General features: G+C 41.0%; 1 protein-coding gene across 3 annotated transcripts in view; it reads left to right on the top strand.

The window, feature by feature from the left end:
• CMIP (c-Maf inducing protein) overlaps positions 1 to 22,753 on the top strand; it is a 140,759-nt gene that overhangs the window by 97,019 nt on the left and 20,987 nt on the right. For all 3 annotated transcript variants that reach the window (XM_067302433.1, XM_067302434.1, XM_067302432.1), the window contains exons 4-10: positions 6,312 to 6,473; positions 7,662 to 7,703; positions 10,567 to 10,629; positions 11,709 to 11,789; positions 15,071 to 15,174; positions 15,742 to 15,846; positions 17,134 to 17,487. In XM_067302433.1, the coding sequence (XP_067158534.1) occupies positions 6,312 to 6,473; positions 7,662 to 7,703; positions 10,567 to 10,629; positions 11,709 to 11,789; positions 15,071 to 15,174; positions 15,742 to 15,846; positions 17,134 to 17,487 (911 nt within the window). The remainder of the gene's footprint in view (positions 1 to 6,311; positions 6,474 to 7,661; positions 7,704 to 10,566; positions 10,630 to 11,708; positions 11,790 to 15,070; positions 15,175 to 15,741; positions 15,847 to 17,133; positions 17,488 to 22,753) is intronic.

Genomic DNA, 22,753 nt, shown 5'->3' with positions numbered 1-22,753 from the left:
GGCGCACATACTGTATTGCACGCAGAGTTTTCTTCAGTGGAGTCCATAAACTGAAGGCCTGTTTGCCCAGTGTTAGTTTTTTTCTCCTTGGATACAATATCCCTCCCTCCCCATCTTCTCATCCTATTTTGTTCCCCAAAGATATCTTAGCAATATTATTATGCATATCTGGGAGCACAAGCCCAGGGCAGTGGTCGGTCTGGTGACAACTTTAGGCAAAGGAGGTGGTGTGTGTGTGTGTATGTATATATATATGTATATGCTTTGGGAGTAAGCTCTTCCATGCATTAATCTTGCCGCTGCCCAGTGTTACATAGGTGGTGACTGAGGTACTGGAGGCTGTCCTACGGGACCTCTGTTCACGCTTCCCCTTTGCACCTCTATCGGTCCAAGCAGAAATGGAATCTGGGTTTCGTCCTTTTAAATTTTTGTTTGTTTCAGCATTCTGTTAGTCTTGCGGTGGTGTCGTCCCAGCGGTATCTGAGCAAAGGACAAACTCCGTGCCTGTGGGAAGTGTCTGTTTTGTCATTGCAGCTGGTGTATTAGTAACAGCTGAACTCATATCGCCGTGTGCTGAACCCGTTGAACTCTGGTAGCTTTGAAACAGTACTGATTTGAATGTTTGGGGTTTCCTGAGATCTGGAGCAAGATGGTAGACACCAGTGGGGGGAAAAAAAATGAGTAAACACATGTAGACTGAAAAAGGGTGTGGAGGGAGGTGTTCTGAATGTGAAGCCCTGCAGGAGGATATCAGCATTCAGCTTGCTCCCGACAGCCCAGTTCCTCTTGGTGGTGCTTTTATTTAGAGATGCCATGGTCTAGCCGTTAGCATGGAGGTGTGAGAGTCAGAAGACCTCAGTCTTGGCTCTCGTCGTGGCTTGCCATGTAACCTCAGGCATGTCACCTCATTTTCTTGCTGTTGCTTCTTCCTGCCTTTAGTCATCAAGACCGTGAGCTGATCAGGGCAGAGATTGTCACTTGATATATTTATTCAGGCTCTCGATTCATGGGTACTACTCATAGAGCAATAAATAATGGTGATTTCTTGGGGAGTTTTTGAAATGAATGAGCAAAAAAAAAAAAGAAAAAAGTAGTGTTTTGTAGACCTCAGCTGAGTGAGGATCAAGGAGTCTCTAGCTTATCGTTTCCCTCCAGTTCTTTGAACTGTGGAAAGGAGCCTGCAGGCAAGTCAGCCCAGAGCAAGGCGATTGCATTCTAAGAAACAACTGAAGCAGAGGAGTTGATGCGCTTCAACATTTAGCACCAGGTAAAATTAAAATGCAGAAACTCCCTTGGCCTGAAAATGTTGTAGGGTGCAAAAGGCGGCTGCTGCTGTTAAGCAGCTACTTGAGAGAGCAGCACATTAGTCTTTCTGTGCAAAACCCTTAGGGGGTTGTGAAGTTTGACGCTGCAACATGAGCAGCCTTAAGTCCCTGGTTTGTAGAAGTTTGTATAATCTGGTCCTGACCTCAGCCCTTTGCCTGGAACGGGACTTTTTGGAGGCTTAGTCTGTACAGGCAAGTTGCTTTTTTTCCTAGTATTGGTGAATGTTGCAGATCAGAACACAGTTTCAAAGGCTTTCAGTGGATGCACCTGGTGATTTAAGCCCACCTCTGACTATAATGGAAACTTTTGTTAGCAACAAGTTATTCTTACGTATTTTCCAGAATACCTTGAAGCACCAGATGCTTACTAGTATTAGAAACAGAATATGAATCTAGATGAGTTTTGGGGATGCTGTCTTAGTATTTATGTAGTCATTAGTTAATAGACCAGATGCCAGCAGGTAATGCTCAAGAATACATGATATAGTTCCCAAATTTTGTAGGATGAGCCAAGCATGTGTATTGTGCATCACAAGTAACTTTTCCTGTTTCTCGTTACATAGTATTTTTAACAAAGTGTTCTGCTGCATGGAAGAAAACGGTTTCAGTGCCTATTCTATGTACTTAGCCATTTGCATCTAGCAAGTGACACCTCCATTTCATATAAGCCCTGTCTCACCATCAAAATTAAACTGTAACACTAGCTTGGCTCAGCCATCCCTGCAATGAGCTGGGAAGGACCTCTGTGCGGGAGGTTGACCTTTTCCCTTTAGCTGGAGCTGCCCTCGTTGCTCAGCAAGAAGTAAACAATTGCTGGCACGCGCAGCCCTTGAGGTCACCATACGTTTCTGCAGTAGCTCTGGTGTGGCCACAAAAGAAGCGATTAGTCGTGTGCTGTTGTGAGGCTGAAGAACAGAGAGCTAGAATTTAACAGGCCATTCTGGATTAGGGTTGGCAATTAATTTTTTTAACATAGCAAAGACAGTATTTGGTGACAGGAAAACTGGTTCTTAAGAATGTGAATTGTTTCCTGGCCAGCGACAAAGCAGGGGTGAAATTTGGTCAACAAGAAAGCTAATTTCATCTTGCCCTTTTTGCATCAAGTGTGCCAACTGCTTTAAGATGTTATTAACTTGGAAGGTCTTGTTAAGGTTGAAGGAGGTGTTTGTGCCGTGCCTTCTATTTTTGTGCACTGGAGTCCAGTTTTTTAAGATCCTGAGTACCCAAGCATTACCGTTCTTGTCCCAATTTTTGTCTGTGGAAGTAGTGTATGAACAAAGGCTGCAGACTGAGGCCATTATGGGCTAGAATAACACATGAAGATGGCTTTTAAAAAAAGCCCAAAGTCTCTTGTGCCATAGGCTTTCCTGAATGCGTTCACCGCAGTGTCCAAGGGCTTTTGAGCACTGATGGCAAAAGCCAGTGCTTGCAGACTTTTGTCGCATGCTTGCTTGGTAACACAGGAAAAGTAAATTTTCTCATGTGGGTTTCAATTCCTCCTCCTCTAAAAGAGGATTGAGACTTAAGTCTTCGGGTTTTCTGCAAGACTCAATTATAGTGAATTGAGAATGAAGGATGCCCTGTCAGTGTCATTTATTCCCCCTGCTGCTGCTGCTTGGTACTTATTATATTCAATGGTTTTGTTTTTAAAATCAGCACAGCAGGATTTTAGAATGACGTTAGCTGTGGGGTTCTGGCTGCTCAGTAACGAGAAGGGTCGAATCCCGAGCTGGCATGTGCTGCTCTCCCTCGCAGGAACCGCTCCTTGCGGTGAAATCCTTGAGGGGTCAAATTCCCGCTCCAGTGTCTTTCTTATACATGCCATTAAAGACGAATATTGTGTGGGCATTTGGGGAACCTGAAGGCATGTTCTACACGGATACACGGGGAGCACGAACTCCTTGCACCAGCTGACATGCCCCGTCTCTGATCTGGGTCTTTATGGGGCAGCTTTGCTTGTCGGCTCACGAGCGAGTGTTTGTGCTTGCTCCGGAGTCAGCACAGGTAGAACGGAGCAGATGGCTCAGCGTTGGCCAAGTGCTGGCTGACACAAAGCAAATTGCTCCTGTAACCTACTGATAGGTTTCAAGCTTTAATTGAGGCTTTCAGCAGGGCGCTCAGCAGTGAATAGCATTCTGCTGAGAAAAACCGCAGCGTAACCATGGGCAAAGGTTCAGGATAGCAGAGTTCAACCCTCTTGGGGATGGCTTCTTGATTTATTTATTTATTTTCTACTTCTTTCCCACCATCACTCAAAAGTCCTGTAGTGTTGCTTAACGATTACAGCCCAGTGTAGCAGTGTAGCACACCCCTTTGCGCTGAAAACTTGAAGTGGAAGCACAGGTCTGGGTTTTTCGCTTGTGACTTGCTCAGCACATGCGGAAAGGTGGCTTTCGCTCGAGGCTCCCTGCGAGTTGTGCTCTGCCCGGTGCGAGCAGCAGTTTTGGTAGGTCTCCCTGGCGCAGCAGGGAGTACAGCTCCTTCTGTCTTTTCTCGTGTGTGCGTCAGCATCAACAGAATTTTAATTTTTAATGGACATCTCTAAAAGGCAAAGGAAACCTCCCCTGCTCCTCCCTGCCCCCAAGCACGGGTGGATTTGAGAATGGAAGAAAGCTATTTGGGGTAAAGTTGTCTGCGCAGGCAGCCGCCCTTTGGGCAGGAGGGTTTTGTTCAGTAGCTGTCCCTCAGCCTGAACGAGCTGCTCTCCGAAGTCGCGCCTAACTCCCCTGAGTAAGGGCAGCCCTGCTTCGGCAGCCATACGGTGACCCAGTGATCTAGAGGGTGCGTTCCCCCCCGTCCCCCTTTAATCTGAAGTACTCTAGTTTCTGCTTTGGATTTCATTTATTTGTAGGACAGGGCCAGGGAATAAATTTCAGCACGGAAACCTGTCTTTTGAGCCAGCTATGTTTAGTGTCCTCAATTAGTCAGAAAGGAGTTGCTTCAGGTTACAGAGCTGGCTGATTGGCTTTGAAGTTTAGATTTTATTTAGTGCTGGAGTGGGTCTGACAAAAAAGACTCTTTAAAAAAAAGCACTACATGAATAAAAGAAATTAAATTCTCTGTGATTCAAGTTTTCTAAAGAGTCCAAAAATCTGCAATGGTAATAGAAGTAGTGTCGGTAGCTTAAAAACTCCAGTGGACCCTCGCTGCTCCAAGGAGCTTAGAGATACAAAGATTTTTGCTCCATTCCAAAATCCAAAATGCATTTGATAGTGTCTGCAGCATGTTTTATATGTTCCTTTAGCTTTTCAGTGCTTTTGTACTTGCAAGAATTTCTTTGAAAAGGTAATTGGATTGCTTTATCAGGCTTTGCATGTCAGCCCAGAGCCACCCTCTTTCCCCCTGCCCCCAAATAGTATAGAAAACCCCAAAGCATTTGAAATCTGTATCTTCTGTATTCCTTTTTTTTTTTTTTCATGTCTTGGTTAGGATAAGGAGGTGACTGTATTTTCTCTTGGCCGTGAGATCTGTTGCCACCCCAGTGGGAAAGAAGCGATGGGTAAGCAGATAGCCTGGCTGTTCCCATGCTTCCAGAAGGGGCTGCCCTGGACGAGGGAAAGGGAGAAATGCCGTGTAACAGCAAGGCTTTTAAACAAAACAACGCAAACCAGAGCGCCCCTTTGTGAAGTCCTCTGCCCTTATTGCGCTGATGATGTTCAGTCCGAATGATGCAGCTGAATCTGCAAGCTGCCCAACGTGAGCAATTCTGAAGGTTTCTCTGGAAATGCTGCTGTGGAATGTAAGATCCGTTTTTAGTGCAAAGCGCTGATGGCTTTATGCAGACCGACGAGCTGCCCAGCCTGTGTTGTTTAATAAACCTGAACACATGTGCAGACTTCCTCTCATCATGAGGGTGCTCATCCCTTTGATCAGGGGATCAGATTTACAGACAGAGAGGAGTGAAAGGAAATGTGAACTAAACAAAAATTTGTGGTCCTGGCGATTACATTCCCGCAGCCAGCAAAGCTCCTTCCCTGCCAACTCCGTGCCTGTGCGGCGACACGAGGAGTGTCTGTTTTGGCAAGTTCTAGCATCTCCTTTGCGTTGTCATCGGGAGTGGCGTTTTAACTCTCGTCATCATTTCCTTGAACTTCTAGAGTTTCATCAAGCTACCTCTGGGAATTTGGGAGGATGGGTTTTCTCTAAAAAATACTATTTACAATACAAAGCAGCCTGGATTCTAGTCGTTTGTGGTGACATGGCTGCCGAGGAGGTAAGAGTTGTCTTTTACTTATCCAGCCAGGCTGTTTACTAGATAATAAGAGAAATAGTTTAGACGCTACCAGGAATGATGCAGGAGAATACAGAGGAGTAGGTCATTTGTGTATGGGCAGAAATGCTTTTTGGGGAATAGAAATTCTGTTACATGGAAGGCTTAGAGATTTTAAGTTTGTTTTTTGTGACAGCTGAAGAGTGAAAACACAACATTTCAGGATTCTGCAAGAAAGAAAAAAAAAAAAGCCTGTGGATCAACTGAAGTATTTCACTTTGATAAAATTAATTTTAATTCATCCTGAATTTGAATTCATCAATTAGCAATGTAGAATAAAGTATTTGTAAAATGATGTTTTGATGGGCTCTTTCTCTTTCTGTCTTTCTTTCTTTCTTAATGAGGACTTTTAAAAGGACTTTAAAAGGACTTCTAGCTTTGGAAACAGTACAGTAGCAGTTATCTGTTATTAGACTGGGGAATAAGGTGCTTGCAAGAGGAGATGATGAAAGAAAACCGCTCTGAAGTTTAAAAACTTATTTTTAAAAAAAAAGTGCCACAGTTTTTCATTGCTTCTACAGAACAAATTGGTTTAGATATATGAGGCTTCCTTTTCAATTTAAATGTTTTAAGTACAGTTTTTTGGCAAGTAGAAAAGACAAAACTCAACATATAAATCAGCCCACTTGACAGTTGCATGTAGCAGGCCCATATCGCAGCAGTTTCTCCAAGGGCTTACTGTGGTGCCACTGCAGCTGTCTTTCATTTTCTTGCAGAAAAAGATTTACAAGTACAAGAAGGTGCTCAGTAACCCCAGCCGCTGGGAGGTGGTGTTGAAGGAGATCAGGACGCTGGTGGACATGGCGCTGACATCTCCGCTTCAGGATGATTCTATTCACCAAGCACCACTGGAGATCGTCTCAAAACTGCTCTCAGAGGTATGAGCTCAGCAGTGTTCCTGCAAGCCTGTGTCACCTTGAGATGAGAAACAAACAGTTAAAAGTTTGTGGATAGGTTTTCTTTTAACTTGGGTTTTCAAAATTCTTCTTTAAGTATGCTCGTGACTCCTGCTGACTTGAGTGGAATTTGTACTTGCTGGGGAAACAGAGAATTTGACCCATGTTATGTAGATTTCTAGAAACAAAACAAAAGGCTGTTTTCTCTCAAGCCTCTTTTTCTTTTCTGATTGTTCATGGTAAATTTATTAGGGGTCTGATTCATGTCTTATTTCAAGTCAGTGGTAAAACTTCCCTTAACTTTTATTGGCTTTGCTGGCATAATTGATCATCCTTGTACCAGGCCAATAATATGTATATATCAACAAATTCATTACGCAGCTGTTTTATTATTACCAATTCTGTCAAAGAAAAATATTTTCCTTCTCCAGAAATATCTATCCTTCTTTTCTGTGTTTATTTCAAATAGTTAACCTTCTGTGGGCAGGAAGTACAATGCCAAGCAGGTTTTTCATGTCCAGTTCTGGTATACAAAGATTTGTGATGAGCAAAAAAGTTGCTAGCTATTTTTCTTTCAGTAAGCTAAGATCTTAGTGGTTTAGAAAGCTATAACCTCTGAATGGATCATGTTGCTGAGAAAGCCAAACACAGACTCTTCACTGGTGAAAACTGAGGTAGCATAGGGGACTTCCAGTAAGTTTCTTGATTTTTACTCGTTCCATATTAGGAGAAGGAATTTCAGAAAAAATGCAGCAATTAGCTTACTACCCACCAATGGTATACAACACCACTGTAATCCTTTTATTAATTTTCTTAGAAACAGACAGACTGGCTTAAGAAAACATATTTAAGAAACATAGCACTAGCTTTAATTTTCCAGTTGATTGAGATCTGCTCTGGCATCTTGATGTTTGTATGCTCAGCTTTCATGACTGGGGTGGCTTGAATCTGATGGTACTGAGGAGAAAATGGAAGCTTGCACAATCTCTCATAGCAAAAAATATATCACTTTCTCTAAGAGAATGGTTTTAATTTGATTAATTTTATTCTAAAACCAAGCAATTGCAGTGCTGAGCCTTTCTTCTTGTGTCTGGTGGTAGCTAAGAGTATGCTAACGTATCAACTCTGAAGACTGTTTGTGCATTGATTTCTTCTGTTCAACCTTTTCAGAACAACAATTTAACCACTCAAGACCATGAGAGCATTATTGTGGTGAGTATCCTTCTGTCAAAAGCTGGGGACAAATCTGTATTGTTTGATGATACTTCTATTAATGCTTGTCTCTGCTCCATTGAAATGGGGCAGGTATGAAAGCATTTCCATCAATGCTGGTGAATTTAGGCAGGATCAAACCCATCTGGCCTATTACTTTTTGTGTGTTTTGTCATTCCTGTTTTCTTGTTTCATATATGAATAACAATAAAGCTTCCTCATCAATATATATGAAACAGCACAGCTTGTTTAGGGTTAATCTTCTCCCAAAATGGCCTCCTTACTGGGCTACACAATGCAATGCTCCTATCTGCATGCGCACTTTAAACAGTCAAAAAACATCATTTCCAGATGTACCCTATAAAACTCGTAGGCTTAGTAGTTTCCTGAAGGGCTGGTGCTACCATATACAGAATGTCTCTATTGCTGATGGTATTATGAGCAAGTGACTGGTTTTGTAAGCGTGGTTATGTGTTTGTGTCACTATAGTTTAACCCCGTGTTTACGTGATTTATAAAAATATCCTCTTTAACTTTTGCCTTTATTCTGTAGGCTGCGTTTATTTAGACATAGAAATAAGAGAATCAAATGGCAGCTCTCTTCCCTAAGCAACAAAATATAAAATCTCAACAATTTATCAGAGAGTGGAAATTGCTTCCCCATCATTGTAATTTAATTTCAGTCACTGGCAATTTCCAGGAGACTTTCCCAGTAATCTAATCTCGAACTTTACCACCACCTGATCATATCACGTCTCTGAATCTTTCTGCAAAAGAACAAGGCAGAATGTAGCTGCCAGTAGGTGTGAATTGCGTTTAACTGCTGTTTAAGATACCATTTTAGCAGGAATCAGTCACTGAGATAAGTTTCTAAAGTGGCATTTACTTTTCTTTGAGATCTGCTGTAGGTTGTGGTTTTTTGTTTTTTTTTCCTCTGGTGCCAGGGTTGATTCAGCCTTCCATTTAAAACTGGTTGTTTTAGGGGAAGGATTTTTTAATAAAAGATGTAAGACAGCCCTGCTTTGAGCAGGGAAGTTGGACCAGATGGCCTCCAAAGGTCCTTTCAGCCTGAGTTATTCTGTAAGTCTAAGTGACTGCTGCTTCAGTTCAAATCCTGCCCTTGATTTTTCCGGGTCCTGTAGGTTGTGCCCTGAGCATTAAGGGACAGCGGCTTCTGGACATTGAGAACTTACTGCTGTTATAGAACTAACCTGTGCTATTCTTAGGAAGCATTGCTATTATGTGTATTTATGTAGTATCATAAAAGTACACAGTGATTTGCTGTCCAGATGGAACCATGTTTCCTTCTCTAGATCATGCTGGAACAGACCACTATTACATCTCATTCCTTCCTGGTTTAGGAAGGGGAAGCACATGTTGCCATAACTGGGCAACGCAAGACAAGTTTCTCTTTTTTTACCACAGAACAAATAGGGAAAATATAGGCTTCTTTCATTCTGTCTCTCTTCCCCACTGACCGTATAGGCGGAGCCATGATCTGCTTGACAGTGTCTGTTGTGGTTATTTCCTACATTGAGCAGGGACTGGACTGAAACAGTAAAGCTTATTTTTCTTAGACTGACAACCAGCCTGTTACTGGACAGATGTAAACACAGTGATTTTGCAGTGCATGGCTGCTGTGGTTTGGCAGGTGCTATAGCAAAAAGATGAATTCAAGGAAGATCTTTAGCTTAGGTGTTGAATAAGTAGAAAAGATATTCTAGTTTCCTTGAAATTGTGTTGCCTTCTCCATCAGTAAAAAGCATGCACTGTTGCTGGACCACCACCAGAAGAGTAAGTAGTTGGAGACGGATGGCAGAAAAATGCCGAACAGAAATTTCACAAATGTTATGTGTAACCCAAACAGATCTTTGCAGATGTTAAAATTCACATTAATCTCAACCTGTTTGTGTGTGAAAGTGGCTATTGTGAAACATGCTCATTTTCAGCAGACTCATTTGGGCTGAAATCCTTCAGAAGAAAAGAGGGAAAGCAAAAAAACAAAACAGGCTGCCTAGTAAAACTCCAGATGTCATCCAGATAAAATATCTGGTGTTCAGTTGCTTAATACAAAATGTCCTAGCTGCTGTGTTTAGAGTCTTACTTTTAAATGGGTACTGGGAATCCCTTTAGCTCAAGATTGGAAAAGCCCGAAGGCACCATCGCACAGAGAGGATACATTGTTCCGGTACCATTTTCTGATTTACAAAGGAAGTAACAACACCATAAGTTCATTACACTCTCAGTGGCAGGTATGACCTCTAATATATTTACTGAGCATAACCACATTGGTTTGCATAGCAACAAAGAGGGAACAGTTGATCTCAACTGTCACAAGGTTAGATGCTTGATTTTGTTGAATAGGGTCCTTAAAGGTAATAACAGTGTTATATCACTTTTGGTGAGTTACTTCTTATAAAATTGCCTGTTTGGTATTGGCTGTATGTGAGCATGAACTCATTATAAAAGACATATGTTTATTTGGTGTATTTCTATTTTTCATCTAGAGAGATGTTATTACTGAAATGGCAAGCCAGATTCATCCCTGCTATGCTTCATCTTAAAACAATGGGTCTGATCCTGTTTTCATTTAAACCATTATAAAAATTGTATTCCTTCACTGTCTTTGAGGGATTTACATTGATGTAGTTAAAAGCAAAATTTTCCAGAGGGTTCATAGCAAGGATGTGCTTGAGCCAACAGAACAAACAAACACACAACCCACAATCTAATTGCTGTATTGACACTTTTGTTCTTCTTTTTTTTTTTTTTTTAAGTAAAATGAGCTTTTTCTTCCCTGACTCCAGGCTTCTTAATTAAAATTTTTGTTCTCTCTCTTTTTTTTTATTTTATTTTTTTTTAAGGCAATTGCACCTTTGCTGGAAAACAACCATCCTCCTCCTGACCTCTGTGAATTCTTCTGCAAGGTATCAGAACAGACTTGCCTTGTGAAATCTCAGTAGTTGTATATGAGTTTAGTTCTTCTAGCTGTGGGGGTTTTTTGTTTGTTTTTTTTTCTCTTGAACTCCTTACCTCATGCCCAAATTGATCTCAGTTTTTGGTCAACAGCCAATGATCTTGAAATCATAGCACCATTAGGATAAAGAGATCCATATTCTTAGTAGACCAGACTGCATAGTACTAATACGCTGTGACAGTTAAAATCTTCAAAGTCGCATATCCTGCATTTTTATAAGCCGTTCTTAGATCCATTTCTAGCCTCAAATACTTCCAAGACACTGTATTGACCACTAGCCTTTTGTCCTCAAAGCTATATAGGCACTTTTATTTCTATTCTTCTCCTTTGATTTCCATCAGAGGTGGCTACCTAATTGTCTTTGAAGGTGTGGGATGGGCTGTGTTTAGTTGCAGCAAGGGAAATTGTGATTACAGGTTGTGGAATCTCCCTCCTCAGAGATACTCAGTGGACAAGGCTGTAGGTCAGCTAATGTAACTTCAAAATTGGCCCTGCTTTGAATTGGGGGGTTGGAGGAGATGACCTCCAAAGTTTCTTTCCAACCTAAATTACTCTAATCAATATTTTAAGGCTGTATGGATGGGAGAGTGGCTTGTTGGTACCCTCCAAGGTCCACCACAGGCCCTTAGCTTGAATCCCAAGGAAAGGAGGTTTGTGCCATCACACTGTGTGTGTCTACGTATCTTTTAATCCCCAACCCCTCTACCTTTAAACCTGTTGGCCAGTTTCAACCAAATTTGACAGAAGGGGCGGAAGTCTCAGAAATACCATATTCCAGTGAGTTTTGTGAAGAATAGGCTGTCGGGAAAGGAATTCAAGTAGTTCATGAGCTCCCATTGTAATCTTTTATTACATGCCAGCAAGTCCATAGGAGAGAGCAGAGTTACAAGTATCCCAGCCCCCGGGAAAGCTTAATTTCGCCCTCAGATTTTGTTAATCTTGAAGTAATCCATGCACAGGGTGTGAAGCCAGAGAAGATCCATCTTCATAATTTCTGCAGCTCACAAAATGACTTGTTGCTCATTACAGCACTGCCGAGAGCGTCCTCGGTCGATGGTTGTCATAGAAGTGTTCACCCCGGTGGTACAGAGAATTCTCAAACACAACATGGTGAGTATCTGTGTTACGGGAACTTGGTCAGTTTGGAGATTTTTTTTATTGTGATACCTTGTGTAATTAGCAGCTGCTCTTTTGCCTGTAATGCACAAAACATTTTTATTTATTTAAACTCCTCAATTGTGAATGCTGCATGTAACCATGTGTTGCTTTGTAGGTGCAGAACTGTAAGCCTTCAGTGGGATTTTCAAAAGTGTCTAAGCAAAGCCATGATTTAATGAGCATTTCTTCAGGCAGTAGTGCCAGCTTATGCAGCTCCAGCTCTCTCCCACCTGGCCCTTTGCTCCTTGTTACTTCCCTTGTGCCATCCTTGTAGTTGTAACATGAATTTGGTTAAAAACCAATTCAGTAACAAAATCAGAACAGAGACTTCCTGAATTCCATTTTTCTTTAGACTCATGTTGAGTTCTTACTGAAATTTCCTGACTTGCCTTATGTTTTTCTGCTGTTATCCTTCTTTTTCTTTCCAGGAATCATTAACACTCTCATTTTATGATCATTTTGACCCAAGCTGCCTTCCCTCTTCACTTTGCCAGTCAATTCCTTGCTTGTGATTGGAATAAATGCTAGAAGAGTGCCCTGCCAACTTTGCTTTCTTTACCCTGTGTACCAAATTTTCTCCCCCTTGATTCTGAAGAAATTCTTAGATGATGTGTATTTCTTTCCTGAGAGACGTCTGGGTGTTTACAAGCCCTCCATCCTTTGAGGCATGCAGAGTTTCCAGCTGCAGTTTGTAATTTGCACAAAGAGATTTTGCTTCACAAAGCTGTGGCAAGCAGTAACAAATAAATATTATATTTAAGGCAATTCACTTGTCTGTGATCTCAGGGATGGGTCTCATACCTCTGTAAATATACAGTCAACTTCTTTTCACTAACTGGTGTAATCTTAGAGACCATCCACTGTACTCCTGTGTACAGCATGAATCCAGTAGAAAACAGTTCATATTTCTTATTTTTACGACAGTATTATTATTTAACTCCTGGAGTTTACAGAGCTAGCTAGAAGCCTAAGATGGCTAAAAGGTCATATTCCTGGCTCTGTGCCTGTACTCTCCAGACATGTAAACATTTTTGAATATTCTGTAGTGTTCAATGAAATATTCTGTAAATGTTATTCTTGGATTCCAGACTGATTTTTTTTTTTTAAAGAATCCAGAGCTCTTGAGGGGTCTCAAATAAAATCTAAATGCATAGTGTAATGCTTGTGTTTGGTTAGCTTCAGAGAATTGGGTATATTTACCATACTTAACATCTGCAGATTGAAAATCAACATGTCTGTACCGCAGTGTGTAGTCAGAGAATTTACGGTGTCATATATAAATTGGAGTGGATTTGGGCACTTTACTGCTCTCCGGGGAATTCTGTACTGAATAATCTTTTAGAGAGAGAGAGAGTAGGTGTATGTTCATGTGTGTGTGCATACATGTAAATAAAGCTAGTTATCTTTTAGGGGGATCGGTATTGTTGGCATTAAACTTCATAACCTTAGGAGGCCACATGCAATTCAATGTGCTCAGAGCAGGAGACCTAGCTTTCTATTCATACCTGTACCATTAATTTGCTCTGTCATCTTGGATAAGTTCATGACAAGTTCTGTCCCACAGTTTCCCACCTATGAAATGGGACTGCTTGCTTTATCTATCATTTCGAGATTTCAAAAGGGATCGGCCAGCTTTTTATATTACTGATTCTACGGGTTACCTGCAGGACTGGAGATATTGTATGCTGAATTGTTCCAAGAGTGCTCCGCACTGTTTGATTTCAAGACAAACTCAGCTGTTTGTAGGCTCAGCCAAATATTTGAATTTAAGCACTATTGCTATATTTTTAGGAGCAGACAATATAGGTTGCGTGTATTATTTTATAACTGTTATGGTAACAGGGTGTCACACTATTTTTTTAGAGTTTTTTTATTTTAGAGCGACCTGGTCAATAATAACATCCTCTTTATGATTTTGTGGGCTTTTGTCGTCATTTCGGTTAGGATGCTTAGTGAAAATTTTCATTAAAAAAACTGTGACCACATAAGCTATCTTGCAAGGAGTTTTCATGAAGTTAAACGGCACCAAATGGTATATGAAGCACGTGAAGTCTCATGCTGTTGAACCCAGTGTATGTGCACCTGTCAGAAGGAGTTGTTAGATGTTCAATGATTTTAAATTATAATACCAGCTGTGGAATTGCCAAAAGTCCCTTTGTTGTGTGAAGTTACCAGGTGATGATGCTTGAACTTGAAGAGGACTTTGTTCTGCCTAGGGTTGTATTCACATTTTTAGTAATCTCTCCAGCTGTAAAACCTGTGAGATGTTAAGATAACTTGTGCTATAAATGTCTCTAAAACCAAAAAAAGTAACAGAAGATTTCGGTGGTTCAGGAATGTATCTTCACTTTTTCATTCCCCCAGTTCGTTACCATTTCCAGCATTTCTTTTATGATTTCAGTTGCCATTTATTTATTCGGGATGACTCTTCTTCTAAAGTCAGCTGCTTGAGGGATGACTGGGAAGGCTTGTTTCTACTCATTGGGCCCTGCTCACCACTTGCTAATTTAATTTTTTTAGTTCTGTAACACCTGTATAATAAGGTTACACCTGTGTAAATTTGAATAAATGTGCTGTGGAATAACACTCACCAGCAGATAGAAGATTTTACTGTTTTCACATCTCAAAGTAGCAGCTGATCTGAGGAGATGCAGGCTTACAGTCAGTAAGTGTTTTTCCTGCTTCATGGTAGGAAATAAATGACTGTTGAGCTCACCTGTCAAATTCATGGTGTACTTTGAGTACAAATGGCTAGAGAAGGAACTGATCTATGTTTTTGTACTTTATCATTTATTGATAACGTCAAAAAAAAGATTGATTTTTCTCTAAAAGCAGAATAGATACGATGGGAAAAGTTAAAATTCACACTTGTGTTACACTTCTAAAAATTGCAGTTATGAATGCAAGAAAAAATGCAAAACAACAACAAAATATATTTCAAAATGAAGGGTATGGAAGAAATGTTGTAAGTGCAGATGGGATTTTACGCACTCTTATTGCATTAAATATCTTTTGTTTCAAACGTGGGTCTGGGGAGGGAGGGTGGAAAGTTGGAAAACATGCCATTATTGGTAGTAGCACATTACTTCACCATACAGTGATACTGTTCTCCAGAAGCTGTCAGCATAATAATGAAGTGAATTCAGTTGTGTTTGGGTTGATTTCTGTTGAAAACGCACTGTATATTGCAGGCATGTTTCACCATCTTCACTGAGTCTCTCCTTTTCGGACAGGATTTTGGGAAATGCCCTCGGTTGCGTCTGTTTACTCAGGAGTATATTCTGGCTTTGAATGAGCTGAATGCTGGAATGGAGGTGGTGAAGAAGTTTATTCATAGGTTAGTTATATTTTAATGCTATGGAGTATCTGTAATCCTATATATATGCTTCCCTGTGATACTTCTCTCAGCCCTGCTCATCTCTTTACTAGCCGTTGTAGTAACTGGTGGGTTTTGGTACTGGCAAACAGCAAATAACTGAACAGAGACCATGAGGCAATGTTGCTGAAATCTTTTTTTAGCTCATTCTCAAATATGGCTGGCACGTTCTGCCTATTTGCATACTGGAGGTGAATGGACATTGCTGTATGTATGTTCCTTTTATGCATTTAGAATCTGAGTCTCTACAGAGAGATTCCTGTTAACTTTAGGCCACACAGTGCTCAGTCATGTGTGAGATTTCATGAGGACTGCAGAGATACAGCAAAAAATAAACTAAGGACACAGCTTAGTCCTGTTCTTAAATAGAGCTATGCGGTGGGGATTTACAGGGTTAAATCAGCTCTCTGTTTTGGCCCTCCTTGAAGATTCCCCAAGGCTGTCTATCCTGTTCTGGCACCCCATTCTGACTGTTTTGCCCACAGAAATTTTCATCACAATGATGTCATCTTGGTTTTTGTTTTTCAGCATGCATGGTCCAACTGGACAGTGCCCCCATCCCAGGGTCCTGCCAAATCTTGTAGCTGTCTGCTTAGCAGCCATTTATTCGTGTTACGAGGAATTTATCAACAGGTCAGTATGAATTCTCAGCTGACCACATGTTACTTGCTTCCAAACCCGTGGTGTCAAAGAGTCTTCATTCAGGCTGTAAACAAGATCTCTGTGTGCATGGGTATGGGTATGTGAGCACGTACTCATTCTCGCTCTGCTCACTGCTAGCATTACATTTTGGTGTTCTGTTCAATTACGTGTGTGTTTTTGTAGACAAGTGACTGTATTTGTTAAGCTTTGTGTGTTTGTAAATCTGAAGGACAAGAGGATGTTGAATCTTTGATCACTTGTACTCACTGTGGCATGTTTTGGGGGATCGAGTATGGCATATCATTACTACACATCTTTGGCTCCCATGCTTGTAACTTAGGGCAGTGCTGGTGATATGGGGAGCTGAGGAGCTCAACAGTTCCCACTACATAAGTACTGCAAACTACAGTAACTTCCAGGAGGAATCTCAACACTCAGCTGCATGCTGATCTTGGCCACCACTGAGATATTCCTCTGAGACAGACTGTAGCCATAACTAGCCTTTTTAGAACAGAAGAAGGTGAGGAAGTTCCACAAGAGCTCTGTCTCCGGGAGTTAAGAACTAACTACTCAGAGCAGTGTCCGTTTTAATCCCTTTCTGGCACACAAAGTGTGTGTATATCTAAAGCAAGGGCAAGGGAGAAATTTTGAAGAAGGGGTTGTGTTTAAAACTCAGTGTATCTATAGCTCTGAAGCTGAGCTGGTTTCATTATGCTGTCTCAATTATTGTGGAAAATTTGATTCCTGACTTACCACAAAATAGATGCTACAGTTCTTGACACATGAGCCAGTTTCCAGTAGACACTGAGGGTTCCCCTCTGCTTTGTTTCCTGTTTGTTTAAGCCTATCTGACTTTCCTCATGGTGGGGCACAGGCAGTGGCTGCTTAGTGTCCAACAAAAATTCCAGACGTGAGGACTGCAGACAAATGTCTGGGCATGTACTGTAGCCAGATACATACTTGGGCATGGATCCTATTACAGCTTTGCACAACTTGGATGGGAAAGTTCACCTTTATACTAAACTGGCATGTAAATTAGACTGATGAAAAGCTCAAATCTTTGCAGAATAGGGCCTGCAGAACAGTCCTCCTGGAGACTTTTAATATTTTTAACTGATTTCAATAATTAGATTACATGGGAGAAAGAAGTTCAGCAGGCTGGGGTGAAATACAGTGGGAAATTGCAAAAGATCTTGGCTTCTCAGTGTTGCACTCGCTCTCCCTCTCTCTGCTGTTATGTCTGGCTATTGAAATTATTTGTTTATTTTTAAAACTCAGTCGAGACAATTCACCAAGCCTGAAGGAAATTCGGAATGGCTGCCAGCAGCAATGTGACCGAAAGCCTAATCTCCCCCTCCGCCTTCTTCACACAAGTCCTGACCTGGTCTCTCAAGAGGCCACCTTGACTGAATCCCGGCTCAAACCAGTCATTGTCACTTCAAATGAGATCCACGTGGAAGTAGAGCGCAACAACACAACAAATCAGAAGATGACAGCTAATGTTGGCAATGACAGCGAGCCCAACCTGATTGACTGCTTGATGGTCAGTCCTACCTGCAGCACCATGAGCATTGAGCTGAGTACCCAAGCAGACAGGATCCTTGGCTGTTATGTTGAAATACTCAAGATGCTGTGAGTAACTGTTTAACAGCTTTTTGAACAATGTCATCTTAACAATGGGGGGCTTTTCCCATAGGCCTGTCTTCTCCAACATCTGTGGCCAGCAAGATGTGCAAACACATGGTTATAAATCTAACTCTATCACTAGAGTCCAGCTTCTGAAAGAGACATCTGGCACTGCCAATATATTCTAAAAATAGTGTTAGGAAGATGAAAACAGAAAGCTTATTTGTATAGTGAGCCTCAGGCATATTACAGAAGATGGGATATTGTTGCCAACGGTTTCTGTTTTGTTGTTAGCCACCAAAGAAAATCCATTTGTCTCCTCCAGAGCTCTCGGGATTGCCCGAGACAAAGCTAGAAAAGACATGTCTCTTCTAGGCCTATAGCTTGTGCATTGATAAGCAGTTCTGCTCCTCTGACTTCAGCAGGAATTGGATGAGGTCAGTGTCTCTCACCTAGATGTTCTCCCTTCACATGTTTGATCTTGGAAGTTTTATGACTTGTTCAGATGTATAGTGGATCCTCCATTTTTTGACTAGCCCCTTTGGAACAGTGCAGCCCCTTTGGTACAGTGAAACTTGTATTGGTAAGTGAATGCTCAAACAACCTTTACAAAATGATGGCTGAGTACCCGTGGTTTCCTGGAAGGCAAATCCTATGAAATGAATACATCTTCAAGAGGAATATAAAATAAGTTATTTGGGAAAAGCTCATTTGTCACCTGGATAAATAAATGAAATGAAGGAGAAAACAGAAAAGGTAGACTGCAGAATAGCAGTTTATAATAGAACATACATTCTTGAAGGGTGGTAAAATAACCAAAATAACTTTGTTGGTTTTGACAGCCAGCTTTGCTACTGAGTTGCAGTATGTCTGTGGGCAAACTGTGATATTTCTACATTAATTAATTTTTAACAGTGCAAGACTTAAATAATTGAAGTCTTTTTATATTATAAGACACAATGTGTGAAACTTGGACTCTGTTATAAATCATGAGCACTGGCTACAATGAAATTAAATGCAAATCTAGGTGTGCACTCTCTAGGGACTAAATGAAGTCCAGTGGCCATTATGGAGGATTTTATGAAAGTTTTGTCCCACATTTTCAGTGTTTTCAAAGTACATAGTACCAATTTCAACATATCCTTTCACTCACTGCTGAGATGGCTTGGAAGTACATACATAAGCACACACTCAAAATTGGAGGTAAGACATTTTCTGGTCAGGAATTGAATCTAAAATACTGTTCCCATTAGATTCTTGAGCAGGAAGTTGCTGAAGGATATATATTTTTTTCCTCTGGCCTAGCCTTCTCTGCCTTTAAAAATGTTTGCATTAGAACAGCACAGCACCTGATTTTGCTTTATCTGATGGCTTCTAAGTCTTTGTGCACCCAGGTGGTGCATTAAACACATTGTGTATTTTTTCCCATCCCCTTGACTCTTGATGTTTTCCATAAACACCGTGAACTCTTGCGGTCTTGATGCTGGCTTGGATGCTGACTCATTAAGCATTGACGATTTTGGTTTCGTCATACAGCTGACACATACTTATAAACAAATTCACGAATGGGCATGTTCTTCCTCCTAGTCTCTCCAAATTTTATAAGATACGTATGCCAGGGCTCCATTCCCATATAATTTCATGCACAAAGAACTCTAATTTCGCTTGTGATTGCCTTCTTTTTCTAATCAAGCTTTTCAATAGCACAGTGAAACTGGGAATCTGCGTAGCACAGGTTATAGATGTGGAGCAACTCTGAGTCCTTTTGCAGCTTGTAAAATGGTAATTCTGAAGAATGAAACCCACGGGACGTGTAGTGCATGACCAAAGGTTTTACAAAATTGATGCAACTCTCCTCAGACCGCCTTGCCAGTGAGTCCATGCCCTGCTTGAGAAATCACCACCTATAAGAAATGAGAATATAGGACAGTTTCTGAGGCAGAGCCATGGCTGGTGTAACTTGTCCTAGCTCCACTGATTTGGATCCCTTCTGTTCCCATTCATCCCTTGTTTTTTTCCTGAACCTAAAGCATTCATGTAGAAATGGGTTCTGTTCCTGATTCTGCCACTGGCCTACTGGGCAATCTTAGATAAATTGCTTCTTCTCTTTGTGAATCCATTTCCTTACCTGAAGAATTGAGTAATGATACTGGACCTCGCTGTAATAAACTCTGAGACCAGTGACTGAAAGGCACTGTAGAAGGGCTAGTAATTATTAACAAAATGCTAGATAGTGCTTGTTTGTGGTGCTGATTTTTTTTCCCCCTAAACTCTTTCTGATGCACTAAAAGCTATAACCATACTTTGAAAAACAGAATACGAAGAAAGAGAGTTGAAGAGCATGCCAATAGGAAGAAAACACTCAACTATCTAGGAGCAGAGCTCAGCAGGCGGTCACTAAAATAATGTTTTTATGTTTTGCTTACCACTGTTATTAATAAATAAGTTGGTTAGCATTGAATTTAGTTGTTCTTTTAGGTGTCTGACTTAGTATCATCATCAAAACAAGAGTCACCCACAATGATATCTTTTTTACATAATTAACTTAGGGCAGCAAGGAGTAATTTATTTAGACAAATTTTAATTATTCAAGTCTAGAAAATAAGAATTCTTAATGATACCTTCAGCAGAGGACATTTATTGTTCACCTAACTCCTACACAATACATACTTTTGGATAAAAAGCCTCTAATATTGATTAAAATGTAACGACAATTATTTAGTAATCGCTGTAATACCTCACATTCTGTGCAGAAGGCTAAATTTGCAAATTGGAAAATTCAGCTCTAAGAAAGTTCTGCTGTATGGCTGTTATTGTAGAACTAAGAATATCTTTGACCCTTTTTCTAATGTAGTTGAGTAACAAAACACAATTATTGCATACTAAAGGAAAACATAAATTTGTGGTTTTAAAGATGTTGGCAGATGACCAACAGTCTGGACAGATTTTAAAGGAGACACAAACTCTAGTGGAACATGGTATTTTTTTCCTGCACTCAGAGATGGATCAAACTTTTGTGTCAATATTCTCTAATGCATTCCGGACTCTGATAATGTTATTGATGCCAGTTGGTGCCTCTTGAATGCTGCAAGTCTTAAACTGGTACTTAGCAAATATACTAAATGAATTGAAATCTTTCTGTTCAGCATATTAAATTAAAGGATCTGAGAGCTATTTAGTGTTGTTCAGCTCCTACTTGCATGTTAGTGTTGCCATGCCTTAGAGAATTTCTTGTACAGTCAAACTGGTGCTTGTGCAGCAGAACTGTGGTTAGAGAAATTTACAGTAAATTGGGCTGTGTTTCCATTTCCTTGGACTGATTAATATCAAAATCTGCATGTAACTGGACAGATCCCTTTGGTTCCCCTGGCACAACCCGGCATATATGGGACACAGTTATGATCTACAAGTTATGTTTGTGGTAAAATTCAGATTGCCAAACAGCAAACTAAACTGGCTGCGAAAATAGTCACCTCTTAGGGAGGCAGTGGCTGTCGTTGTTAATTCGTAAGCTGTCATCCTTCCTCTGTGTTGTTTTTTTCTTGCTGTGGATGCCTGCAGTGGGCTCAGTCCAAATATAAAAAGCGCAAATACTTGTACCGCTGTGTGGGGCTGTTTGTGACCATAATCGAGTTGGCCACCTTAGGCAAACTTGCATAGCTGTTTCGTATGCTGCCGTGTCATCTGTGAACAGTAGAGGCCTTTGCTCTCCTGAGCTGCCAGTCCAGGAGCTTTCCATGGCCTTTCAACAGGGCTAAATTTGCTTCTTTTGAAAAACAAACAAACCCAGCTCAAAACAAGGCTGAACATGAGAAGACACCTAGCTCTTTTACAGATAGCAGGTTTGTGCCTTAACTGAGAGAAGGTCTGAGAGGGCCATTTCTCATGGCACCCTGCCCTAAAGCCCTGAGCTAAACGTAGTGCAGTGTAATTCAAAGGAGCTCGACCTAGAGAGAGGGAAAGAAAGGGAAGGAGTAAGTGAATAAGTTTGGGGGGGTTGTCCATCTTTTATTATCTGATAACAAAGGAATTAGATAAGATTTTCGATCTTGTCAAGCTGCTCAGTCTAGAGAAACAACCTACTGTCAAGTAGTTGCTTCCTGTCTCTTTCTTATTCTCTAAAAACAAGGAGGACTTGGGGCTTGCAGTCTCTCAGTGATAAGACCAACAGCTTTCCAAACACAAACGGCCACCGGAGCTTCCCCAGCCTCCTCCGCATTCCCCAATAGGTCAGTGGCATACTCTGAATATCCCAAGTGGATTCTCTTATGTCATGTTTATCAGGGTTGCCCTGGGCTGCTAATATGTTTTGGATTGTTTGTGCCACACATGACATATGGGCAGGTTTTCATTTTGGTGAAAGGTGATCCCTAGGAAGGAAAATGTATTATGTCAACAGGCCAGTAGCAACGATGGCCCAAAGGCAAGTTCGGTGTAGTCAGGGATTATTTAATTATTATGGTTGGCTAATATACTGGCCAATCCCCTAGAAACTTTTCTGGGAAAGTAAAGTTGTTTGCAGTAGCAGGTGACTGCTCTGACAGCCTTCACATGGTTAGCACCCTGACACTTAACCTAGCACTCATTTCCCATGAACTCGTAGCTTGGACCGCAGGTTAACTGCTGTGCTGCTGACGCCAGTTCTCACTTCAAATTCTGAATCGTGCAAAAATCATAGACAGTATGTACCCTGGGGAATATTTCTCCTCCTCTGTTTTTATACGGCCAATCCCAGAATTTAAGTTTTATGATTAGCATGAGTGTTCAGCTCAGTGCCCTTTGAAGAGCTCCAAAGGGAATTTTGTCACAGGCCCTTTTCAGAGTTCCTCCTGTAACTCTGTGCACTATCCTCCTCCTGGCATGGCCTCTTTGTCTGGCCATTGCAGTGGTTATTAACTGTAGCCAGAACTGATCCATCTCCCTTTCTTTCCCTGCTTCAAACACTTCTATGTTGTGTTAGAGCTTTGAATGGACTGAAAAAAAAGTCAGCTGTTTGAAATGAAAGAAGATTGCAGAGAACTAAGATGAGCACAGAGAGAGAAAATGCTTTTGAAGAGGGAATGGGTGGGAGGAGAAGAAACACCGTAGGCTTTTAATAAGTAGTTTAGTTTTATTCTTGAGCTGTTTGTTTCACGTTTGCTAGCTCAGATTGAAGGGATTAGAGGTTGTGTAGATTTTACATTCAGGTCCCACTCATGTGTCCAAATTCTATATATTTCCTACAAAAGTATATTATTTCTTTCTTCTTCTCCTAGGAAAATAGAATATGGTG

This window comes from Apteryx mantelli, chromosome 10 (assembly GCF_036417845.1).
Source record: "Apteryx mantelli isolate bAptMan1 chromosome 10, bAptMan1.hap1, whole genome shotgun sequence".
Lineage (NCBI taxonomy): Eukaryota > Metazoa > Chordata > Aves > Apterygiformes > Apterygidae > Apteryx > Apteryx mantelli.
The sequence above is the reverse complement of the archived record's forward strand: the minus strand, read 5'-3'. Positions and strand labels throughout refer to the sequence as shown.